At 31.6% G+C, this 24,743-nt stretch overlaps 3 protein-coding genes across 6 annotated transcripts; 1 reads left to right on the forward strand and 2 right to left on the reverse strand.

The window, feature by feature from the left end:
• The first annotated feature begins 449 nt into the window (after positions 1 to 449).
• On the forward strand, positions 450 to 2,375 carry LOC105770622 (probable small nuclear ribonucleoprotein F). Its single transcript, XM_012591901.2, has 5 exons — positions 450 to 618; positions 1,105 to 1,192; positions 1,284 to 1,321; positions 1,560 to 1,624; positions 2,098 to 2,375. Exons 1-5 carry the CDS (start codon positions 613 to 615, stop codon positions 2,165 to 2,167), a joined length of 267 nt encoding a protein of 88 aa, XP_012447355.1. The 5' UTR covers positions 450 to 612; the 3' UTR covers positions 2,168 to 2,375.
• A 3,283-nt stretch (positions 2,376 to 5,658) lies between these two features.
• Positions 5,659 to 10,908, reverse strand: LOC105769028 (NADPH--cytochrome P450 reductase 2). Its single transcript, XM_012589389.2, has 17 exons — positions 10,369 to 10,908; positions 9,966 to 10,025; positions 9,803 to 9,879; positions 9,615 to 9,672; positions 9,395 to 9,515; positions 8,891 to 8,960; positions 8,619 to 8,810; positions 8,428 to 8,520; positions 8,111 to 8,336; positions 7,936 to 8,019; positions 7,696 to 7,847; positions 7,274 to 7,370; positions 6,980 to 7,129; positions 6,814 to 6,891; positions 6,582 to 6,704; positions 6,344 to 6,457; positions 5,659 to 6,098 (listed from the first exon to the last, which is right to left on the reverse strand). Exons 1-17 carry the CDS (start codon positions 10,723 to 10,725, stop codon positions 6,018 to 6,020), a joined length of 2,133 nt encoding a protein of 710 aa, XP_012444843.1. The 5' UTR covers positions 10,726 to 10,908; the 3' UTR covers positions 5,659 to 6,017.
• A 3,881-nt stretch (positions 10,909 to 14,789) lies between these two features.
• Positions 14,790 to 20,995, reverse strand: LOC105770524 (pentatricopeptide repeat-containing protein At5g64320, mitochondrial). Of its 4 annotated transcripts, none has more exons than XM_052631669.1 (4): positions 18,466 to 20,995; positions 17,310 to 17,776; positions 17,066 to 17,223; positions 14,790 to 15,360 (listed from the first exon to the last, which is right to left on the reverse strand). In XM_052631669.1, exon 1 carries the CDS (start codon positions 20,777 to 20,779, stop codon positions 18,629 to 18,631), a length of 2,151 nt encoding a protein of 716 aa, XP_052487629.1. In that variant the 5' UTR covers positions 20,780 to 20,995; the 3' UTR covers positions 14,790 to 15,360; positions 17,066 to 17,223; positions 17,310 to 17,776; positions 18,466 to 18,628. The 4 variants fall into 4 exon arrangements, with proteins under 4 accessions (XP_052487629.1, XP_012447210.1, XP_012447209.1 ...); XM_012591756.2 differs by lacking the exon at positions 14,790 to 15,360 and having other exon boundaries at positions 16,846 to 17,223; positions 18,466 to 20,514; positions 20,817 to 20,995; XM_012591755.2 differs by lacking the exon at positions 14,790 to 15,360 and having other exon boundaries at positions 16,846 to 17,223; positions 17,310 to 17,391; positions 17,651 to 17,776.
• Between the last annotated feature and the right edge of the window lie 3,748 nt (positions 20,996 to 24,743).

The raw sequence follows: 24,743 nt of genomic DNA on the forward strand, positions 1-24,743 counted from the left end.
ATAAAAGTGATAATTATATGCGGTGGAGGTTTTTAATTTTATAATCAAATATATATTTTAAAACCACTGTAGTAAAATTTTAATCCTACTATCAATCTACCTAAAATCAACCACACAATAATACACGAATTGACGGAGTAAGTTGGATGTAGTTGCGACAAATTGCTTCAACTGTATCATAACAACTTCCTCTTAGTTTTGGATATGTACAACCTAATTTTTAGAAGTTTAAAAAGATACACTATAATTGAGCTTTGGTTTAATTGATATTATTATTACTATAACAATGAAAAAAAAAACATGATTTAATTGTATTTTTCTTTTGACAAGAAGTGGGCATCAATCATCATTATAATCACCTTTTTTTTTCAAGGACTTTGAAAACTGGGCCTAATTGGGCAATAAAAAGAGGAAATATTGGGCTGGATTATGACAACCATTTTCTCATTTGTTTATTTCTTAGGGAAGCACACTAAACCCTAAAAAGAACGTACCGAGTAGAAAGAAAACAACGGTAAACCCCGTGACAAGCCGACTGCAAAACGCTGCAGCTGAAACCCTAACTTTTCCGCTCACCTCTCTGCACCAGCCGCTCCTCTATTCGCATCTTCCATGGCTGTGAGTTCTTTTTCTTTTTATGTTTATTAATTTTTGACTTTCTACTCTATGATTCAAAGATTGCAGCACATTACTCTTTCGATTAGGGATTTCTTTTTTGTGTTTGTCTTCTTCGGAAATCAAGCATCAAGTGGTCCATTTAGGGGTTTCTTCGTATTTGATTCCTGATTTCTAGACAGCAACCCGCAACTCTTGATGCAATTTGTTACTAGTTTATGAAATTAGTAACTTTACCATAGCTGGATGGCATTGAAAATATATTATTTGACGATTTTTTATCATGTCTAAAAGGTTAAATCCAATAGAATTCCTAATTATTGAATTTCTTTGATTTGGAACTAATAGGGGATTTTCCAAGGGATTTCTAGTTTGGTCTATTCTGCACTTTGGGGTGTTATTTTATCTGTCAGTTTTATTTTCCTCCTTTGTGCACTTTGTTTACTGTAATCTGGTATCAAAAATTTGAAATCTGTTTAAACATTGTAGACGATACCAGTTAACCCGAAACCCTTCTTGAACAATTTGACTGGAAAGACTGTTATAGTGAAGCTCAAATGGGGGATGGAATACAAAGGTAAAGCAACGTTTTTCGTTTCTCTATATGTTTAATTACCTCAAATTTTCTTTTGTTGGTTGTCACCATTCTAACTTTGTGCTTTTCGCAGGTTTTCTTGCATCTGTTGATTCATACATGAACTTGCAGGTGTGACCTTGATTTCTGTAAATAGTGTAATATACATTTCTTGTTAAAATTTAGAACTGCATTGAAATTTATCATATGACTTGGTCAGTTGTTTAAGTATATTTTGTGTAATATTGTTGTTTGAACTTGAAAATTACATTTAGGGCTTCTTTATTATTTTATTTTCTTCTCTCTCTTGAATGGGCACTGTTGCTAACATTTTTCATTGAGTTGACGTTCTTTTCTTCTTTTTTGGAAGCTTGGCAATGCTGAAGAGTATGTTGATGGGCAATTCACTGGAAATTTAGGGGAGATTTTGATCAGGTGATTTATTCTAAATGCTAGGCTGGTCTTCCTTGAATTTTGCGTTATGGGAGCATATTGTTGTTGCTGTTATGTCAATCTTTAGAGATAATTGAATATTTGGACTACTAATTAGATATTGCATTTGGGGTTGTATTTCTTATTCGGCGGGTACTAAAGACCATAAAGTTGACCTCAATTCCTAATTTGCCGTCCCTTTTAAGGTTTGGTGAAAGTAACTATATCATAAAAGGTCCTTTTTGAAGAGGGTTGGGGGGGGGGACAACGCTTAGGTCTTGCTCTAGATACTGGGGTTATTTACTGCTGCTTTGTCTTAAAACTGCATATTGTACCATGCTCTAGTTGCATTTTATCTGTCAACAATATAAGTTCTAAAACAGTGATCAGAAAATTCTATTATACATTTTGCATGTTCAGAGGTGAATGCACCGACTTTTTTCTTGATAAAATAGTATTGGCCCTTCGTTCTACAGATGCAATAATGTTCTCTATCTTCGTGGGGTTCCGGAAGATGAAGATATAGAAGATGCAGAGAAGGACTAGATGGTTCACATGTGGTTGAAATAGAACCTTTGGTATTTGATTAGGGGTGCTGTTACTTTTGTTTATCATGGTTGAATGTCATTATGTCATTTAGTCGCCCGGACAGATAAACCGCGATGTAGTTAATTCTGCTTTTGCTTGACTGCTATTGCCAACATTATTTGGAATATTGCTTCTTTTAATATTCAAGCTGTATGTATTATGGAGAGCCGAACTGGTTTTTAGATTGTTCGCAATTGTGTGGCCAACTTATTTGAGATCTATGCCGTACGATATAAATGCCATGGCTTTCAGGATGGAGATGTCGTTACAAAGTTTTGCTGATGCTGACATTCTCATATGTTATTTTCCTTATCTGCCTTGACAAATTGAAATTACCATGTCATTATAGAATGATTGTGTAAAACGTGGATGGAGGCCTTTACCATTGTTAAATGTCAAAATAAAAATAGCATAACTCAAAGCAGAGGCTACCAAATCATTTTCAACATGAAAAGTGGGGTCGCAAATGAAGTGGTTTTAGCATGGCCTCAAATATTAAAGGTGCTTAAAAGCCAAAGCAGATGAACCAAACAAGTTGCTTCTCGAAATGCCGAACCGCACAATCATTATCTTCATAGCTTTGTGGCATTGAATCTCAAGGTCAACTATTTGTATTCAACTTAAATTCAAGAAGTCGCAAAAAAATTACCATATCATTTAGATGCTATCAAATGTCACATGCACGTAACAAGGGAAAAAAAATAGGATAACCATTATTAGTGTATAAATGCTTGTAAAATTTTATAGAATTTTTTTTTCAAATAATATTTCTTTAGTTTTCCTAAAAGTTTAAAGCAGTATATCTTTTCCTGTTGTTTTATTTATTTAACTATTAACTATAAGCTTTTTGAAATTGGAGTAATGATTGAATTAGTCTAACTATTGGTTTTCGATTTGACTAGTTCAATTGACCTATCCGGTTTCATTTAAACATTACTAAAACTTATAATAAATATTTAAAGAAAGAGAGAAAATCGGTTCAATTCAATAGCTTTTTTAGTTCAATTCAATTAATTTCAAACAATCAATCTTTTGTCCATATTAATATTTTAACCAATTTTCAATTCAATCAGTCCGACTAATCAGCTTGGTCTGATTCTAGCAACCATCTTCAACTCTAAAGAGGTGATTTTTTTCCTTGGCTCATGGAGCTAAAAAGCTGCGGCAAATGTACCTATGGCAATTGCACAATTTTGAAAATAGATCTTGTTTCTAAGGGTTTTTGTGTGTGTGTTTGTCTGAACTGTTTTAAAATATTAAAATTAAACTAGTCTGAGTTATTTGGCCAAAAAAAGGTAGTCTAAGTTAACAAATAGGAACATTAAGTTGTAGAAAGAAAAATTGAAAGAGTGTAATGCTATTTTTTGTTATATTATTTTAAAATATAAACCTACTAACCTTTTAATTTAATTGGTTATAAATAAAGCATAATAATGAAAATGAAAAGATAATACTCATTTTAAAAGCATGATTTGGATGATAAGAAAGAAGAATGAGAATGTGAAGGTCGGTTATAGGGTTTTTTTGTTTTATATAGTTGGAGGTAAATATGAGATTGTTAGGGTTGAATCTAATTTTTCATGTAAGGTTGTTGACTAGGTTTAAAAGGGATTTGGATCAATATAATAATTATGTGAAGAATATTATTAATTGAATTAAAATGGGTAAGTAAAATAATTATGAAATTTATTAATATTAATAACTAGAAAGAATGACAAGTATAGATACAATCTTACCTACTACCAAAGAGTGATGAGCGATGGTAGTGCAGCAAACGTTAGGCAAAAATGTGTGAAGAAGAGGTGTGACCTACTTATTTCCACCACGTGTTTCACTGCTCTTTCTTCACAACAACCCGTTACACTTTAGGCAAGAGGCGATTCGTTGGCATGGCCCCAGCCCCCTAAATGAAAAATTGTGATTTATGTTAAAAAAAATTTAAATTAATAAAAGTAAAATTATATTTTAGTCTCCTCTAAAATTATAAAAATTCGATTTAATTCTTTAAAATTATAAAGATATAGACTATAAAAAACTAAAATTTCATTCAGCCCCTTAAAAAATTATTCTAGATTCGCCCTTAACTTTAGAGTTATTTACTTTTTTTTCCTTTTAGATAAACTGCATCTAAGTTGATTAGCATATATTTTGGTTATTCAACTTTAAAAAATTATAAAATGGTCACTGGATTATTTGAAGGTTTTCATTTAAATTACTGTTGGACTGTTAAAATAGCCATTGTATGATCTCCTCAAGTCACACTGTCTGCATTAACCGAAAGTTCTCATTCCCCTTCTCTTCTACAGTTCAATTGTTTTCATGAAACAACTTTAACCGTCACGAATCTACGAACCAAAATATAAATAGTTTTTTACTCCGATATTTGATACTAACCATTAGATCGACTTGAGTTTAAGGTATGTTATTCTACTCATCAATAGATATTGATTTACTGTACCTATCGTCGAATCATCGTTCGGAGTTCACTAGTCAGACTTAAAAATGCAACTTAACATCCCAGTGACTTAAAATTTTCAAATAGTTCAACGACCTAAACATAAACTTATTAATAGTTTAGTGACTTTAGGTGTAATTTACCCTAACAAATTTGTAGGTTGAATTGAATGGTACTTTAGTGACTTTACGTGTAGTTTATCCTAATCTCTTAAGCATCGGGTTTTTTTTAGATATAAAAGGTAAATGATAGGGGTAGCACGATTCAAACCTGTACGAAATAGGTGTTTGACAAGAGCTGTAACTACTATCTATTCAAGTCAAAACATCTTAAATATCAGTAATAATTATTTAATTATTCTTTTTCTAAAAAATCGTATTTAATAAATTGTTTTATTAACTTCAAAAATAATAATATTTGCTTTCTATACGAATATCATTCTGATAGTAATAAATATTAATAGGATTTTTTAATTTGTTGTCTATTCTCTCCTTTATATCAATTTATATAAACTTTTATTTTATGCCATTATTTTATTTTCGGTGGTGCTTGTTTTGATTACACTCCTTGACTTCATCAATAAAAAAAGAAAGATCTTTTGTTGGATTATTTTGACGGCCATTGTTTACATTAGGATGTCATTTTCGAGTATTTCATCAGTAAATGTTTTTATCATAATGTTATAATCATCCGATTACAATATAAATTTATATAAAGATGGACGAGTTTTGTATAATTTGTGTTGTGAATGTTGAATTTGATTTAATTTTAAATTTAATCGAAGTTTAATGTGATTATTAGAATTAAAGAATGTAAAATCTAAAAATTCGAGTAAATTTTTTAATAAAATTTCAAAAATGATGTTGTTTAGTATTACTAAAACCTTCCTTTTTTTTTTATTTACCTGTTTTGCACTAATATTGCAATTACAATAAATTAAAGCCAGGCACAGACCTTACCGTAAGCCTCTTAATACGGGGAAGAAACAATCAGCTGAGATTCCAAACTTAAAACATATATTACCAGTATATAGGAAGAGTTCGAGTAACATTTCGGAGTGGCAAGCAACACTTGCTGCTTGTCATTTGAACCGAGTTGCCGGTTCTTTCTTATAAAAGACAAACTCCAATACCATTACTCTACCTTCCCTATTATATTACATTGTCTTCTACATTAAAATATTACATCATATCATCCAAAATTATCCCGACACTAAAATATATATATAAAAAAAAGAATCACAACACTTCTTAACTTTGATACAAAATAAATTCAATTCCACCCATTTAACCCTTCTCGCAAGTTTCCTTTTGACCGCCGTATATTTTTAGAAAGTTTCTTTCATAGTAATCATCACCATACATCGCGTAGGTACCTGCCGCTCATTTGCAGATTTTTCACCATGCTCTCAGCCTTTGAGCTGTCTAGTGATCCCTGAAATCAAATCCGCAAAGTTGGTCCACCCACTTAAGTAAACAAGAAACTAAAAATCTTATGCTATTATTTTAAAGAGGGGAGCCACCATATGAATGCGACATTTTTCTACTTTGGAAAAGACATGAAAACTAAAGGAAAAAGGTAAACCTTTTGGTTTAGGAGTACAGAATTGCAAAATGGTTGATGGCAATGACATATATGTATATACATATAATCACAAACAAATGTAATAACGAACACACCTGCTCTTGCAAAATAGTGTGAAGAGCTCGATGGACATCTCTAGCCATGCCCTTGGCATCACCACACACATACAGGTAACCTCCCTGAGAAATCATGTCCCATATGTCCTTGGCCTGGAATGAAGGGAGAAATGTATTTTAGAACCTCAAATTAAAATACTGGTAAGTGAACTGAAACGTACAACTCGTTGAAGCTTCTATCCTACAATTCATGGTAGGTGAAACATATTTCCAGTACCTTCTCCATCATTTTATGTTGCACATATTCCTTGGTAGGTCCCTCACGTGAAAAGGCAACCACAAGCTCAGATAGTGCACCACTGTTGACAAAGTTGTTGAGCTCATCTTCATATATGAAATCCTGAAAAAATAGTATTGAATTAAACGTTGTAGTTTTATTTACAAATGTACCCCTAAACTCACCAGAGATATAAAACTAATTATAGGACTGGAATGTGTGTATGAGTTACCATTTTCCGGTTTCTGCAGCCAAAGAACAATACAGATGGACCCAACTCAGCACCAGCTTCTTTCAGTGCAAGCCTTTCCTGAAAAAGATAAAAAAAGAAAACAAATAATTAGTTTATAAAATTTTCTCAAAACATAATGTTACCCCGAAAATGTGACAAAACCTACCTGAAGGAATCCCCTGAAAGGAGCCAATCCAGTACCAGGGCCAATCATTATGATGGGCACTTTAGCATCTGAAGGAAGTTTAAAGTTTGATTGCCTGACAAAAATGGGTGCCCAGCTGCAGTCATCGCTTTTCCCCGAGGACACAGCATTCTGGAAATGAAAGAGGGCAAATGGGGTTAAAAAAAAACTATTGATTACTAGTATTTAATGGAAAGAGATGTTGCATTATTAGAGGAGAAGAAATAATGGATGCAAATAAGTTGGCAATGAGGAAAAACATTTTGAATTGAGTACCTTCATCCAAGTTGAACAAACACCTTTGTGAATACGACCTGTTGGCGTTTTCTCATAAACCAATGCACAAGTTACATGAATCCTTGATGGTGCCAACCTGAAACATTATTACGGATGGTAAATATGTGCATTTATATTTTAAAACATTAGAATTAGAATAAGACAAAATTGGAGACAGAACTCTCCTAAATGAGAGATTCATACTGCTACCAACTTAAATCCTATACCATGCATTTCCTAACTCTTCATAAAGGTGTTTCATTGCTAATGTAGGAAATGCAATGAAAAACAATGCCTAATTTGATACCTTAATCATGATCTTATCATGGAACCACACTGGAGCTAAATATCACAATAAAGATTTCTGTAATGCAAAAAAAAAAAAAAAACCAAAGGTTAGAAGATAAGAAAAATAAAATTACCTTGGTGAGGATGAGATCGAATAATATCTAGGCTGCAACCTTGGAGCAACAGCTGCAAAGAAAACACCAAGTGGAGGCTTGGCTGAAGGAAATTCCGCCATGACCTCAAGGAGACTTCTCTGGTTTGCAACAATCCATTGAGCATACTCATCCTGTAAAATAAGAGGCCAGATGTTGCATAAACATACAAATAAGCAGCAACATAGGGCAGCCAAGCTGATACAAATTCACTCTTCTAACCTTTCCAGCAGGTGATGCAAGGTGTCTTAGTCGATCGGCTTCAGTTGGATCAGAGGCATGAGCAGCCAAAGCAAGTAAGGCAGCCTGGAAGTGGAAAACATTAAAGAATTAGCTTGGTTATTCAAAGCGAAAGAGAAAAGACTGCATTATATGTCAATCAATAAAATATTCTAACCTTTTTTGGCGAGCTCAAAAGATCAGCATATCGTGCCAGTGCTGTTCTCAGAGTACAAGGGGGGAAAGAAGAAGGTAAAGAACTTCCACCAAGTGGTGTACCATCCTCTTTATCAGTGTGAACAGAGAAATAAGTGTCTGGTGATAAGCCCAGTAAACTCAATGCTTCATCTACAACTTCATCCAGGTTCTCACAGTAAACACCGACATGATCGCCTGTCTCGTATCTGCAAAAGGAAGACAATTATGGCTTGAAATTAGCATCTAGTATGTTAAAATTTCCAATCTAGTAGTCAAAGACTCAGGCAAGCAACTTACGAAAGTCCAGTTCCAGCAATGTCAAATTCAAGGTGGGTGCAAGACCGATCAGATTCAGGAGCATGAAGCTCCTTCCTCACAGCCACATTAGACCTTCAAGTTAGGGGGAAAAGGTTAGAATTACCAAAGAAAAGAATCACATTAAAAAAAAAATGACCATCTGGACACTCGAAAAAACAATTCTAGCATACCTGCAAGGATGTTGAGCATCATAAGTAGCATGACCATTTGCATTACTCCAGTTCTTATCCTCAAGGGGTGCATCTGCAGGATCATAAAATACAACACGGTATTCCAAAACAGCAGCAGTGTACGGGGTAGAAACAGTTGCATCATCTTCATCACGCAGAAGCTGATCTAACTCGGGCCACACTAATTCACGCCTAGAAAAGCAAGATGGTTCAATAAATGATAAAGGGGAAAAGAAACTTCTGATTCAAAACAGTTTTCAAGTCCTTAATACCATGCAGTGAAGTCATCTTCTATGCATTGGTCATCATCTCCAAGACCCAAAGGAACTATGCGCTTTGCTCCTGCAAATATAATAAGAGGAATATTAGCAAATAGGGTCACAATTAGGTGATAATAAGATGACATTGTATATGAAGCATCAGAGAACAATCTTTTACTAGGATCCAAGCATTCACTCGATCAGCAGATTTCAATAATATAAATATAAACAGTTGGTTAAATGTCAAGACTCACTCTACAGCAAGGAAATCACAATGCCATGGCTATTCAAAATTTTTATAAATCAGAAACAAAAGAAGACAATGTTTTTTTTTATAATCAAAAGATGCAGGCTATGGTCCTGCACTGCATGATATGTTGAAGTTATTTATGGCATTAGAACAAAAGGCAATGCAATAAGAAGCCATTAGAACAAAAGGTAATACAATTAAAAATAGACAAACCACGGCATCTGTTTATAAGCAGGGGAAGATAAAAAGGAAAATAAGAAGCGTACCCTGCTCGGTAAGGAGTTCATCAACCACCTTTGCAACCTTGTTAAAATGTTCATACTGTTTGTTACCAAGGCCGAAAATCCCATACTTCATGTTCTGAAGCCATTCTCCCCTCTCTTTTCCCTAAGTATCCAACCATACATTTCAATCTCAACTAATTCTCATAATTTGCTAAAATCAAACGAACTCATTATGATGCCTGATTAATTACAATTAAAATACCTCAGTGAACCATTTATAGAACCTGGCTGCATTATCTGTTGGCTCACCGTCTCCATAACTGCCAGATCAACAAATTAACCATATCAGGACAAAAAAAATCCTAATATATATTTATAGACACGTGCACACAAATACAAAAGATATTCATAAAATTATCGAAAAATAGAAAATGATTCAAAATAACTAACGTGGCCAAGAAGAAGAAAGCCAAACTCTCTTTCTTCATCTTCTCCTCGTATTCTTCATCATCTGCCGCATAATCATCCTATTTGTGGTAACAAAAAAATTCAAGCGTTAAAATCACCAATTCAATTTCCAAAACGTAAACAGAAAAGTCAAACTTAAACTTACCAAATCTACAATATTAAAAGTCGCCTTTTCATAGCGTGCTTTTGCCTCCTCGACTAGAGCCTGAGTCGCATTAAAAATTTAAAATAATTATTAAGAAAATAATGATGAAGAAAAATAAATAAGATAATAGTTGCAGTATACAGCTTTAGATTTCTAACAAAAAGGTAATCATTATTGAGAAATTGAGGATTCTTCATCCTCATATTCTTGGCATGATGACCTTCCTATCATCCTTCATATGATCATGTCTACTTTACATTATATGGTTGAACATAGGATTTTATTTCTACTACTGGAACCAAGTTTCTGCAGAACCTTTTGGACAGTTCATTCAAAGGCTGGATAATTCGTAAAAGGAGCTAATATATAGAATATATATATATGTATATATAAGAAGTGGCACCTTAGCGAAGCCTTCGGAGGTGCCGGTTTGAGTACCGAAGAGGATGGTGACTTTTTTCTTGCCATCATCGACTTCAAGTTCTGGTTCTTTAATAATCGAAGGCTTAAGAGGAAGCTGGATTTCTTTAGGCTTTTGAGAAGATGATCTACGCCAGATCAAAATGACGACGCAGCCGATGAGCACAGCGATGGAGGTAGTTAAAATCATAATGAACTCTCTGTTCCCGAAAAGGACGGTGGTTACTTGAGCAGCAGAATCGGAGGAAGCGTTGGAAGGGTCCATTTTGGCCTTGATTAAAGCCGACATGAGATCGAGAGGTGAGGGACCTGAAGATGATGATGATGATGAAGAATCCATTGTTTGAGAGATTAGAGCAAGTGTATAAATGAAGAAATGAAGAATTGGCAGGGGAGAAGCTCTCTCAGTTTTGTTTGTTTAAAATGAAGTATGGGAATTCGGTGGTGGTTGAGACTTGAGAGAGCTGCGAATGGGAGAGGGCAATTGTGTTGAGGGGTTAAAAAGGGTGGCAAGGCAGAGGAAAATGAGAAAAAAAAGAATATATCTTTGAAGGAAGCTACCGCCACTGCAACTACAACAACAACGCCTACCAAACCAGACCAGTCAAACCCACCTAACACCTTTCTTAACCATGGTTAACTTTACATTCAACTTTTCTACACCATTCATTTTCTTAAATTTACCACCACCCTTTCTAACAATAATTTTTTAAATTGTAAATATTTGATCATTGCACACTTATGATTATGATGTGATTAAAAATTTAGTATAAAATACATCTATTAATACGTAGGAATGACTATAAACAAATTAGAGTTAAAAATTTTTAGTCATTCAATTTATTTAAAAAAAGTTATTTTTCTGCAAGAATTTTTAGTCATATTTTTACTAATAATTTTAAGTTTATATTACTTTTTTTTATTTTCTGTCTAATCATTTTAACAATCTTCATTTATTACACTAGTAATAAAAATGGCATAAAAGTTTATAAAAACATGAATTGGTTTGAGTAATAAAATTGAAAATTTATACATAATAGCCATTTATTTCCTGGGATTTTTGTTAATTTAATACAAAACGTAGAAAGATAGCAATATATAAGCATAATAAAATAATTTATTTTATAAAAATATAATTTTTAATTATTTCATAATTAAGTTCATATTAAATTGATGAGTCACGTCAATTGATTAAATTAAATAACAATATAAATAATTATTATTTTAATTTTAAATAATATATTTAAATAATTATAATAAACATTAATTATTATGAATTCCATATATAGAAAAATAAATTTGAATAAAAGATTTAAATTAAAATGACATGATATCATTTCAAAAATAAAAAAAGGACATGGTATCAATTACTTTTTTATCGTTAAACATGGAATGACATTGGATAAATATAGGGTAATTAATGTATTCTGTCAACTAATGTGAAAAAAATGAGGAGGCGTATTAGTCTGGATACTTCTTGTGGGTTTTCTAATTACAAGTTGGAAGATGTGGTGCACACCTTAAGAGATTGTCCTGCGACTAGATATATCTGGGAGTTTATTTTTCCTGCGGATAATATGTCTCTCTTCTTCTCAGGAGACCTTATAGAGTGGCTAGCGTCGAATCTACAAAATCATCATCAGATACATTTGGGGGATGTTGATTGGCAATATTTCTTTGGTCTTACTATGTGACGTATATGAAAAAATCGTAATTTGCTTTTATTTCAGGGTATTCTGTGGAGTGTAAATGAAATTATCAAAGTATTTTATAGTTGGGCTAAACACTATGGATTCTCTAATAATAAGGTAACTAAGGAGGCTTTGCAAATCCCAGCATCACTTTCGACATTGAACAATAATTGAGTTCGCTTAAGATCTAATGGTGTCGTTAAAAAGGGAACCCGATTTTGCTGCAACCAGGGGTGTTTTGCGGGACCAGAATGAAAGATGGATTCTAGGCTATAACAGGTATTTGGGCTTTTACTCTGTTATGGAAGATGAATTGTGGGGCATTTTGGATGGATTAGCGCTTCTTTTGGAGCGAAAATACGATAGCGTGATGATTCAAACTATAGCACGGAGATAGTCCTAACAATTCAAAACCAGGCTCGTAATGATTTAGACAAAACTCTGTTTAGGAGAATTCACTAAAATTTATCTAGAATAAAACATTGGGGCATTCAACATATTCGTAAAGAGGATAATGGAGAAACCGGTGGGATCGCAAAACTAGTTCAAGAGATGAGAAAATGTTTTCAAGTATTTGAAGTTTCCCGTTAGAGATCTAGTTCTATTTTATTGTAATATTTTGAGTTTTTTATCTTTTCGCAAAGAAAAAGAAAAGAAACTATTCATCGTTTATTTTTTATATGTAAATTTATAATAAATTACCGTCTTTAGTTAGAAAAGACTAACTATCTGATATTACATTTTTTTATTTTCAAATCATTATTATTTTAAATTGTTATGTTAATAAAATTAAATAATGAAAATAATATTTTTTTCAACTGATAAAGCATTGATTTAATGATACGAATGAGCGAGAAATTCATTGCAATGGATTAATTAATTAATTTAAATTATGTTCATCATAACTGTAATTTGTTTTAATTAAAAACACTTATAAAATGGCTGGTTGTGCACCAGAAAGTAGAGTTGAAGGGTGGATAGTTTGTTTTCCTCATGTCAGGGAAAACACTTACAAAAGGTTGTTAGTATCATTCGGACTTGAAGGTTAAAATTTTTTACATGCGCATCTTTTTCCAAGCTCACGATAAAATTTGCGGACATGAATCCTTAATGAAAAAAGACATAAAAATGGAATCCATCTCCTTCGATAGTCAAATAATCGATGATTAAAATTGTTTTATTTTTAAGATTTTAAAATTCAAATCTAACTATTAAAATTATTTTATTAAATTTAAGTTTATTATAATATTATTTTTTAGTTACATTGCTACTAAATGGGTCTTTTTTTAATTTTAAATTGTTATACTAATAAATTTAATAAAAAATAACAGTACTAACAATTAAATTTAATTTTAAAATTTAAAAAATAAAAAAAATCAAATTTTTAAAAATATAAATATAAAATTAAATTTCAATTTTATGAAACCATATTTTAACGCCAACCAATAAAACAAGATAATAATAAATAAAGTTCGTGGACTGTGTGAACACCGGCTACAATCGGCTGCCTGGATTTTAATTAATTATTGATTGGGTGTGCAGTGCTTCACTAGATATGATTTTATTTTTCTTTATGCATATAGGTGGACCGTCTCTCAGCCTAGAGTGCCCCATGTATTCTGCGGACTATATATGGTAACGTGTTTCTATATTTTTATACGTTATACCTATTTATTTATATATTTTATTGAATTGGTATTCTCCGTTATATAAACAATTTTATTATAATTAATATTATTTTGATATTTTTATTTTTCAAATTTTATATCATCTTGAAAAATTAAAATTAAAAATCCAAATATTGAACATGTATTCCACAAAATTAAAAGATAAATTTATTATCACTTCACCTATATCTATTATTAAATAAAATTTTAAAAATATTTCTCCAATTTAGTATATCTTTATTTTATTTCCTCATGTAGCATTTGTGTTGTATAATTATATGTTGTCCAAAGTCTTTAGATCTAAAATATCTCTAATCTTCTTGATTCTTTTATATTGAAGTGGAAAATAAAAGGATGAAGAGTGTTAATTTAATTATTACCAATCTATGTTCAATTCTCTACATTCTGGTAGGTACCATATGCTACAAATTTGTACCAAAATATATTAAATGATCAAGAAAACATGTATTAAATAATCTGCCTTCTTATTTTTAATTTTATGAGTTTTATTACATTCATAATGAATCAATATCTAACATAATTATAAAAGTAAATCAACAAATTAGTAAGACTGTTATAAAAGATTTCATTTTCTATTACTTTAAAAAAATTATAAAATAAAAATAGAGGTTTGTAATTTCACAAGCAAACTAAAAATACTATCTCACATTTTAAATTTATATACTTTTTCAAAATTTTAAAATACTTTTTAAAAGTGTCTTTATTGGCTTTGATAAAAGAATATATTTATTTACAATATAAAATTGGACTAAACAAAACAAAACAAAAATATAACACGAGATATATCTACAAAAATTATTTCTTATAATAAAGTGCATGAGTCATTTTGGAAAGTACTAGTTCTTGATAAGTTGTATGATTGAAAAGTGTTACCACTAATATTCTGACATGTTTCTAATAAAATTTAAATGTCAATTACATATATGGACAGAAAATTAACATAATTGTAACAAAAGAACAGCCTTTAATTAAGCTAAAAAATTTTACCAATATTATTTTTGATAAGGAAAAGAGAGGGTTACACCCTAAGGCCTAAACAGCAAGGAAACAGAAAACAAATTTATGAGAAGGATAACTTGAGTCAACTAACTTCAACACTAAATTAAACCAAATCACTTTGACTCTCAACTGGTTCAGTGAGTGGCAAAGCTTCGCTTGTAACACCACACAAACTCAAATATCCACTAAACCCCGTGAGCCAATTCCCTTGATGATCCCTAATCAGCTCCCCATTAACCACTTCATTCCAACTCAAAAGTACCATTACGTCACAATTTAATTTAACCCACCTAAACGAAGGATTACCCCCATCTAGAAATCGGTTCCAAGCCATTAACAGCAAGCATTGGAATGTCGACCAGCATTAGACATGCATGGACCATGCACGACAGTGAGCCACTACTGCAGCCGGCGACACATGCTCATCAGTAAAACCCAATTTATTCCGGGTATACCATTACAGCCAAACCAGCTTGCCAAATAACAATCCCCATTCTAAATCAGTCACCACAATATTAAGGCTATTTGAATGTTTCCAAGTATCCAATCAGTACATCTCATCGCCAAAAAATCTTCATATTAATGGATCAAAACTCTCTGACATTCAAAAGGTATTTACATCAATTTCTTATTCAAATTATTTGAATTGTAAAATTTAACTATACTCCAACTCGAAAAATCGAATTACTTATTTGAATTGAAAATAATATAAGATGAGTTTAATTAAATATATTTGTTAAAATGAAATTCGCTTGACTTAGTAACTTGAAATAATTAAATATATTTTTTATAATCCACATATTAATATATAAAGAAGCAAAACCATTGAAAATTTTTAATGGTTTTAAAAACTTTGAAAACTTCCAACTATTTATCCTATCAGTGATGAAGATTTAGAGTAAATTTTCTACATTTTGTATAGAACGAGTCTTAATTTAGTTAATATTATTTTATTGAAATAATTAAGAGGATATGCGTTCAAACACGTTTAAATATGTCTTTTCTCTAATTGAAGAAAAGAACGCAGATTCGATCATTGAAGATGATATTGTTGGAAAGTACAATCATAAACCTGAAAATGCAAAATACAAAAAAAGAGAGTAAACTTTATATAAAAAATTTATTCGATAATTTTAAGAAATAAAATATAATAAATTTGAATTTGAAATCTATGGCATGCAATTATTTTCCATCCTTACGTTGCAAAATTTTTTAAGCTTAATTTTTAAAAAACATAATGCATAAATTACGCATGAGTTTTATATATATATATATATATATATAAAATATCAAAACTATGCATGTGGTTTGAAGAGCGAAGAAGGCGAAGGTTTTTTCCACTAACAAAGTCAAATTCTACAACTTGACCAAACGTCACCCATAACCAAAGGTCTTTGTTTATGTTATTCTGCAGTGAGCAAAAAAGACTTTATAAATTTTAGTATTATATTATTTTAGAATTAAAAAGTAAAAGACAATTTTAAAATATGGAAAAGACAAATGCATGATTTTGTTTTCGTATAATTTCAAATAAGAATAGCACCAAAAGTTGAATTTCAAATTTATCCTTCTATTTGTTATTTTGTTTACAAAAAAAAGAGCGTATATTGGCAGTACAAGAAAACAATATTTGTAGTAATTAGAAAGGCAAAGTACTTTTCATGTTATACATAGAGTTTTATACTATGGGTGTAGTTGAGTTTAACAAATTAAACCAAGAATGGGATGTGCGTACACGTGGAGTATAATACCAATAATTTACGACTAACTCGACGGATTTTTTGGTAAAATAATTGCCTTTTCAAATAAAAAATATTTTAATATGTCATGACTTTGACCAAAGTTTTGACTTATTTTGTAAGTAAAAAACATGCATGAAAATATCAATTCAAGGAAACGCCTTGCAATGTAAGCCACCCACAAAATATTAACCAATCATATGATTTCTGCTTAAAGTGACTGTACCTTTATTATTACATACATAAATTTTGACCGACTTCAATTATATACATTTGAAGATTTGATTTTAATTTATTTTTCATAAACAATAGACACATTTATTGACTTGACATCAGTTAAGACTTGTCAAATAAACAATTATATTTATTTAATATCAAAATAATTAATTTGATTTGGTTTTTCTACAAAAAGAATCAAAATTCATGACCAAAGAGATTTACCCAAATGAATAGCTACAAAGAAATCATAAGTCTCACAATAGAAGTCGGCATTTCCATTCTAGTTTTACTTTAAATAACAATAAATGAAAGCAGGTATCTTAGTTCCACCGAAAGTTGTTTACCTTTAAGCCGAAAGAAAAGCAACAAAAAATGGAACCCCAGCATGCATCATTGATAAATGGAAGCAATTTAGCCGTCAGTCTCCCATTTTAAAGGCAAACGTGCAACCTGACCAACCAGATTTTCATGCCGGAATCTTCTTATCAACGAGCTTTAATACCTGAAGAAGGAAGTTCAAGCTTAATGCAAATGGCTATGTATCTTCTGAAGAATCTCATTCCGATTTTGCAAGAATGGACCTCATACCTAAACATTGCAAGCGGTAGCAGATCCACCGTCTTCCTTAGGGCTCGATTTAAGCAGCTTTCCTCAAATTTGCAGCATTGAACTACAAAAGATGGAAATAAAATCGGAGAGGAAATCAGCACACAAGCATGAAATACATCAACATAGTCAAAGCCATGCCACAGATAGGGACATCTACAATGGCACGAAAGAGTACATGCACCATGAACCAAATGTAATGTCAAAAACAATGAAGCCAATGCGTCTCCTTCTCAAATTTATGACAAGGTTGGTCGGAGCGAATTTCACTGACAGAAAGCAATGCCTACTATTTTCAAGTGAACTTAAGTGGACGGTATCACCTTTGTATTGAGTTTTCCCAAATTTTAAGGTGAAATAAGAAAGCCACATCCACATTGGAACGGTTTCCAGAGCTAGGAGGCTATAGCCTTGATCAGCAATCCAAAGCTCAAAACAGAACATGAACCCTGCCACAGAAACTACAAGTTCAACATATTTCCAACAGACCATATGATTATGACAAAACATTAACATGCAAAAGAAACTAGGAAAAACATATAGTTAATTTATGAGAATTGCGGCAACAGAAAGAGCAACCTAATGAGATAGGGTCAAAATTTTTGTACAAGGAGAAGCATACAAGTTAAACAAACTGAAAAAGTTAGTTCTAGCCTAGATAATGCTAATGACAACAGAAAACATATAATGTATAGATCACATAGAGACCACTTGCTCTTCTATTCGGCTATTGCTAGAAGAAGAGTTAAAGGTCCAAAAATAAAATTGTAATTTTCAAAAAGATAGGGGACCATGGTGGTCCCCTAACCTTGGCTCCATCCAGGGTTTAATGACATATATACTTAGGCCAGCACAAACACTATTATCATACAAGAAAACTTCATAGAAACAAATCTTCTATTAAACTTGGCAATACGACATCCAATCACCATATAAGATGCAAGCTCTTCAATTTTGACTCAATCAGTTCAATGGAGAATTGCAGTCTCAGAATATTCTTAAAACAGTTTAAAAAAATGTTATTTAACTCATTAAATGTTATCATTATTTGAAAGATTTCTTCAAAATCTGTAGGCCCTGAAAAAGAAAAATGACAGAATGAAACAATTTAAGGCTCGACAGACACCATGAAGGTTACCTTCATAAATTGCAAGGCTTCAATATACAATAACTGATTTATCCAAATTGAGGGGAAAAAATATGGACATTGCCCGGACCATTTTGAAGACCAACTCTTTCCGACTTGATAACATACTCCAGGGAGAAACAAGACAACGTCTTTCAACGGCATAAATGTCTTTCTAGACATTAAATGGAGCTGAAAAACTCTCCTTTTGACAGTCTTTGAGACAATTGCTGACCAATATAAACCAAGTCACATCATTGGGTACAAAGCTAGTCTCCACACCTCTTTGTAGAAGTAAACAGGCCTCATCAAACATGCCCTCCTTGCAGTGCCAACTAATCAAAGTATTATAAGTAATAGCATCGGGATAAATTCCTTCAACTTCTAATTTGTCGAACAAACTCAAAGCCTCCCTTATACGTCCAGTTCTACATAGACCATTTATCAGACTGTTATAGGTTACTAGATCTGGCGTCAAACCTCGATGAATCATTTCTCTTAGAAATTCGAGTGCATTATTGACTTTCCCAGCCTTACAAAAGCCATCTATTAATATATTACAAGAAATGTTACTTGGAACAAATCCTTTCCTTACCATTTCTTCAAACAACCCCAGGCCTTTTTCGATTGCCCCAGCTCGACAAAGTGCTTTTATTAGGCCATTGTAAGTGATTTCATCAAGGGCACATCCTCTAAATAACATTTCGTTTACAAGCTTCAGTGCTTCTTGGATCTCACCCCACCTTAAAAAAGCATGAATCAAAGTATTGTATGTTACTTTGTTGGCAATAACACCCTCAACCATCATATTGTGATACAGTCCCAATGCTGCTTCCATTTGATTGACCTTGCATAAACCAGATATTAGTGAATTAAATGTAAATATATCAGGCTTACACCCTTTGCTTGACATCTCATCAAACAATTCATGTGCTTCATGGATCTTCCCATCCTTGCATAATGCACTTATTAGGGTATTATATCCAACAGTATTCAGGCTGACTCCTTTTGCCGACATTTGATTCAGAACATTACCAACTTCCCCTACTCGGCCTTCCTTGCATAACCCATCAATCAAAATCGAGTATGTTATCACATTAGGCTTACATCCGTTGCTTTCCATCTCATAAACCAATTCAAGAGCCGAACCTAGACACCCTTTCTTGCAGAGTCCATGAATCAGAATGGTAAATGTAAAAACATCAGGCTTACAGCCGATACTTAACATGATATCATATACAACAGCCTTAGCTTCTTCAAAACGTCCGCTTGCCACATATCCATTTATCAAGGTGTTGAAAAGAACAACATTTGGGCTGGGCACTTTGTTTAACAACGCCCTTGCTTCATCGACTTGGCTGGTTTTACATAACCCTTGCATTAACAACCCATAAGTCAATGCATCGGGGATAAAGCCTCGGAGAAGCATCCGATCAACCGTTTTCACTGCCTCATGCACACGGCCAATCTTGCAGAGGCCATATATAACATCATTAAAAGTTTGAACATCAGGAGCACAACCCATCAGAAACATTTCTTCCAAAAGTTTCACTGCTTCATTAACTCTGTTACCTTTTGACAATGCATGTATCAAAGTATTGTAAATGACCGAGTTAGGCACACATCCATGTTTCATCATATCCCTAAGCAATGAGTAAGCAGAATCTACTTCATTATCTGTACAAAGGGCTTTCATTACCAAACCAAACGTATGAACATCAGGAGATATACCCTTATTCAACATGTCATAAAAAACATTTGGCGTAACTTTATGACAATTCCCAGCTACCAGAATACTTAAGACAGTATTGTAGGACCTAAATGTTGGTTCACAAAAATAAACACTCTTTATATCCAATAACAATCTAGTAGCCTGACCCGGCAAACCAGCTCTTCCGTAATATTTCATTATTGAAATGAAGAGGGATTCTTTAAAAACAATCCCTTCTTCTTTCATTTGCATCAATAACCTATCTATGACCTTAAATTCTTTAGCTGCCCCAAGCTTTTCAATAAGAACAAAATACACATCAAATGTATGGAAATAGCCTTTCTGGGAACCTGCCCATTGAAACAACTTCAAAGATGTGGGAACATCAAGTGGCAATTCAAGTAATTTAGAAAGCTGATAAGGAGTAATCTTATTGAATGATTTTCGAAGTTCATCGAGGTCAAATGGTTTGAGTAATCTCTGCCATTCATTTTCAGAATCTGATTGATTGCTATTGGAATGATACCCAGATGAGAAAACCGGGCATTGGGTTTTAGAAACAAATTGCAGGCTTTTTCTGACATGAAATGCAAGGATTTTCATTCTTCTTAACATTATTATAAATGGGTAGCTCCAAAATCAGCAAATTTACCTCTTTTATGATGAAAATTTCTGGAAAAACATTGCTGTAATGCTCTCAGGCCCTGAGATAGAGGTGTGGTTTTGGCTTCCGCGGCAAACGATGAGCAGCTGCTTTAAGAGGCGGGGTTTTGGGGTTTTGCCGGTTTGGACAAGGGAGAGAGGGAAAGAACCAAAGGGCAGAGCATAGCGTTAAATGGAAGTTTTATCTTTTGTTAAAAATCAATTAATTAATCTATTTAACTTAAAACACCAAATTAAAAATTATATATTAAATTACATATTAATCAAAATTAATGTATAAATTTAATATTTTTATTGATAACTTTTTCTCTTGAAATTTGCATAAAGAAAATAATAAGTTAAGTATCAAAACACAATAAAAAATTAATATCAAAATATAAAGGCATAAAGATAAGTTTATTTTGTCAATTTGAACCTTATTTTTTGGATCATTTTAGTTTTTAACTTTTAAAATTTAGTCAAATTACTTATTTGCTTACAGAAAAACTGATTAAATTGATAAAATTTTAATAGTATTTGTAATGACCCAAAATTCACAGGCGTCAGAAAAGTACATTTTCGGGCCTCCGTCTTAATGAAATGAATTCGTAAATAATTATTAGAAATATTTATGAGTCTAGTAGTGAGCTTAATTAAGCTTTAATTAGGTGAATTTAGCTTAATTAAGAGTAATTGCAAAAATAATTAAATTGAATAAAGGGTAAAAGTTTAATTATAGATTAAAGAGGCGGTTAATCAAGATTAAATCTTGAGATTTTGTTATTAATTTATTATTATAATTATTATAATTATAATTATTAATTATTATTATGTTTTTTATTTAAATATTATTATTAATATTATTATATTATGAAATAAAATAAATTAAGACAAGTGTATGGTGATAAGATGGTACAAGTGTAATAATATATACACACACTTGTATTATAATTATTTATTTACTTAAAATTTAAGTAAAAGATATTTATGAATTAAATATTATTATATTATTATAATGTATTATTAATATTATTAACTAATATATATATCTAAAATAAAGTAAAATAACAAAAGAAACAAAAGGTAAGTCAATTAAGTCCTTTTCTCTTAATTTTGATGTTTTAGAAGCTTTAGAATAAAGTTTTGTTGAAATTAAGTTGAAGTTTTGAAAGTTCTTAGGTTTTTAACATAGTTCATGTTGAACAAAATGATAAAACTAGTGGTTTAACTGAATGAATTTCAAGTTAGAATTGATTAAAAGATTAAAATTGTAAACTAGGTTATAAGTTTTACATAGTAGGGATTAAATTGAAAGAAGTTTAAAATTAGGGTTTTAATATGAACATTGAATAGTTAAGTTGAATATGACAAAATATTAAGTAGAAATGAAGTGTGAGTTGAGTTAGAAAAGTAAATGAGTTAATTAGGATTAAATTGGAATTAGGGTATAAATTGAAAAGAAATTCAATTAATTATTGCAAATTAATTTTGTATTAATAATGAAAAATTATTATTATTTTCGTAGCTAACAAAGAACCCGAGGCATCGGCACACAAAGGAAAGGAGAAGGCTATCGAGGACTAAAACGAGAAATTTACGATTTGTATTACTATAATTCAAACTATTATTTATTAAATGTTATATTTAAATTTATGTGTATGGCAAGTAAAATTTTAAGGTAGGTATCAATATTGAAATGAATGAAATTGAGATGAAGTATGATTATGTATGAATATTTGATAGTATATTGTTGGAAAATGGAAAATTGTATCGAATTGAATTGTACATTGAAAGTGAAATTGAAATTGAGAAAGTGATTTGAATACCCTATTAACTAACCGGGCTTAGTCGGATATAGTTAGCATAGTCGGATATAGTTAGCATGCCATAGGATTGGAAGAGTACGAGAATTTATCGGCTTTGCCGATCAGGCACTATATGTGTCGTATTAGGCACCACGTGTGTCGTTTCAGGCACTTTATGTGTTGTATACTGCTTCTGATATGTTGATTAGGTACCGAGTACCGTTTTAGGCACAATGTGCCGTATTGGTGTGTTTGGTTCGAATCCGTGTATCCACCAAGGTTCGGGTTTGTTAATAGGCCAAAATCGGATAATTATAAATTTAGTCTATAAGGTTCGGCCATAATTCAAACTATATAACTTTAATGAATTATAAATATTAATCATATAACATTAAACATGTAAATTTTATAACATACTAATTTACATTTAGTTTCATATTTCATATAATAATTCATCAATAATGTCATATATTAATAACTTGAATTTGATCAATTCATGAACCTTAGGTTCATGCTTTCAAATCTCACAATTCGACTAACAATTTCTTTCTTATGCTTTCAGTCGTACGATTAATCAAATTTATTTAATTCTCACATTTCGATTATTCACCCTATTAACAAACCCGAACCTTGGCGGATACATGGATTCCAACCAAACACACCAGTATGGCACATTGTGCCTAAAACGGTACTTAGTACTTAATCAACATATCAGAAGCAGTATACAACACATAAAATGCCTGAAACGACACACGTGGTGCCTAATACGACACATATAGTGCCTGATCGGCAAAGCTAATAAATTCTCGTACTCTTCCAATCCTAAGGCATGCCAACTATATCCGACTAAGCCCGATTATTTTATAGGGTATTCAAATCACTTTCTCAATTTCAATTTCACTTTCAATGTACAATTCAATTCGATACAATTTTCCACTTTCCAACAATATACTATCAAATATTCATACATAATCATACTTCATCTCAATTTCATTCACTTCACTATACAAAAACAAAATTGTAATGTGTCAAAACGTACATTAGTGTAGTGGGAAATGTATGGTACCAAATAAAGGAAAGGGAAAGAAGGAGAAGGCATAATTAAACAATTGATTGTGAAAAAGGAAATGTCAGGCTGAGTCTTTGATGTCATGCTGAAACCACAGCTTATAATATAAAAAGAGATGTATATATGTTTCGTGTTAATTTGATTTGGTGATGTAGCTGTGTGATATTAGCAAGCAGTGTAGTAGGTAAGGTGCGTCGTTTTCCACTAAAACACGACCCCTAATGGCTTCATTAGGTGAAATTTCTTTTCAATTTCAAATATATATGTGACCTCATTGTCCCATTTTATAATGTATATTTTGTTCCCTATCTTTAGATTTTACCAAACACCTCTTTTAAACTCGAATACATCATCATTGCATGAATATTTATATATGATACGTACATAGATGATATTATCAGGCCCAACCTTAAGGGTTAAATGGAAGTGTGATTGTTCAGGGCCAAGATTAAAAGGGTTCAAAATATTATTTTCAATTTTAAAGGGTCTAAAAATTTTTAACTTTAAATGTAAAAAAAAAAATACTAACTTTTAAGGGTTCAAATTTTTTATCAACTTTTAAAGGACTTAAAAAGTTTTCTTCAACTTTTAAAGAACTTAAAACCTCATTTTATTATTTTTCTAGGATCTCAAAATGTCAAGAACGGACCTAAATATTATTTTATAAATGAATGAATCAAATATTATCATCAAAATAAACATAAATAAACTTGGTTTTTTTATGAAATATATTTATATATTAGTCAATAATTAAATATTAAATTGTGTAGGTATATATCAAGGTTTGATATAGGTCTTAGATTTTGGTTCAACTAATCCAAGATAAATGGCATTTTATTTCTTTTGAAACTTCTAAAATCAATACTAATTTTCTTAAATTTGACTTTACCAAAGATTTGAATTTTGATAATGTCTTAAATATTAGTTTCATTGAATGGTTGTGAGTTGAAGGGAAATTTTTAAAGCCCTCCCAATAATTGAAACATTTAATTTAAGCCCTTTTGGATTTCAATTAAATAATAAAACTCTCTCTCTAAATAACGCAAAGATTTTAACTTTGCCC

This window comes from Gossypium raimondii, chromosome 5 (genome assembly GCF_025698545.1).
Source record: "Gossypium raimondii isolate GPD5lz chromosome 5, ASM2569854v1, whole genome shotgun sequence".
Classification (NCBI taxonomy): Eukaryota; Viridiplantae; Streptophyta; class Magnoliopsida; order Malvales; family Malvaceae; genus Gossypium; species Gossypium raimondii.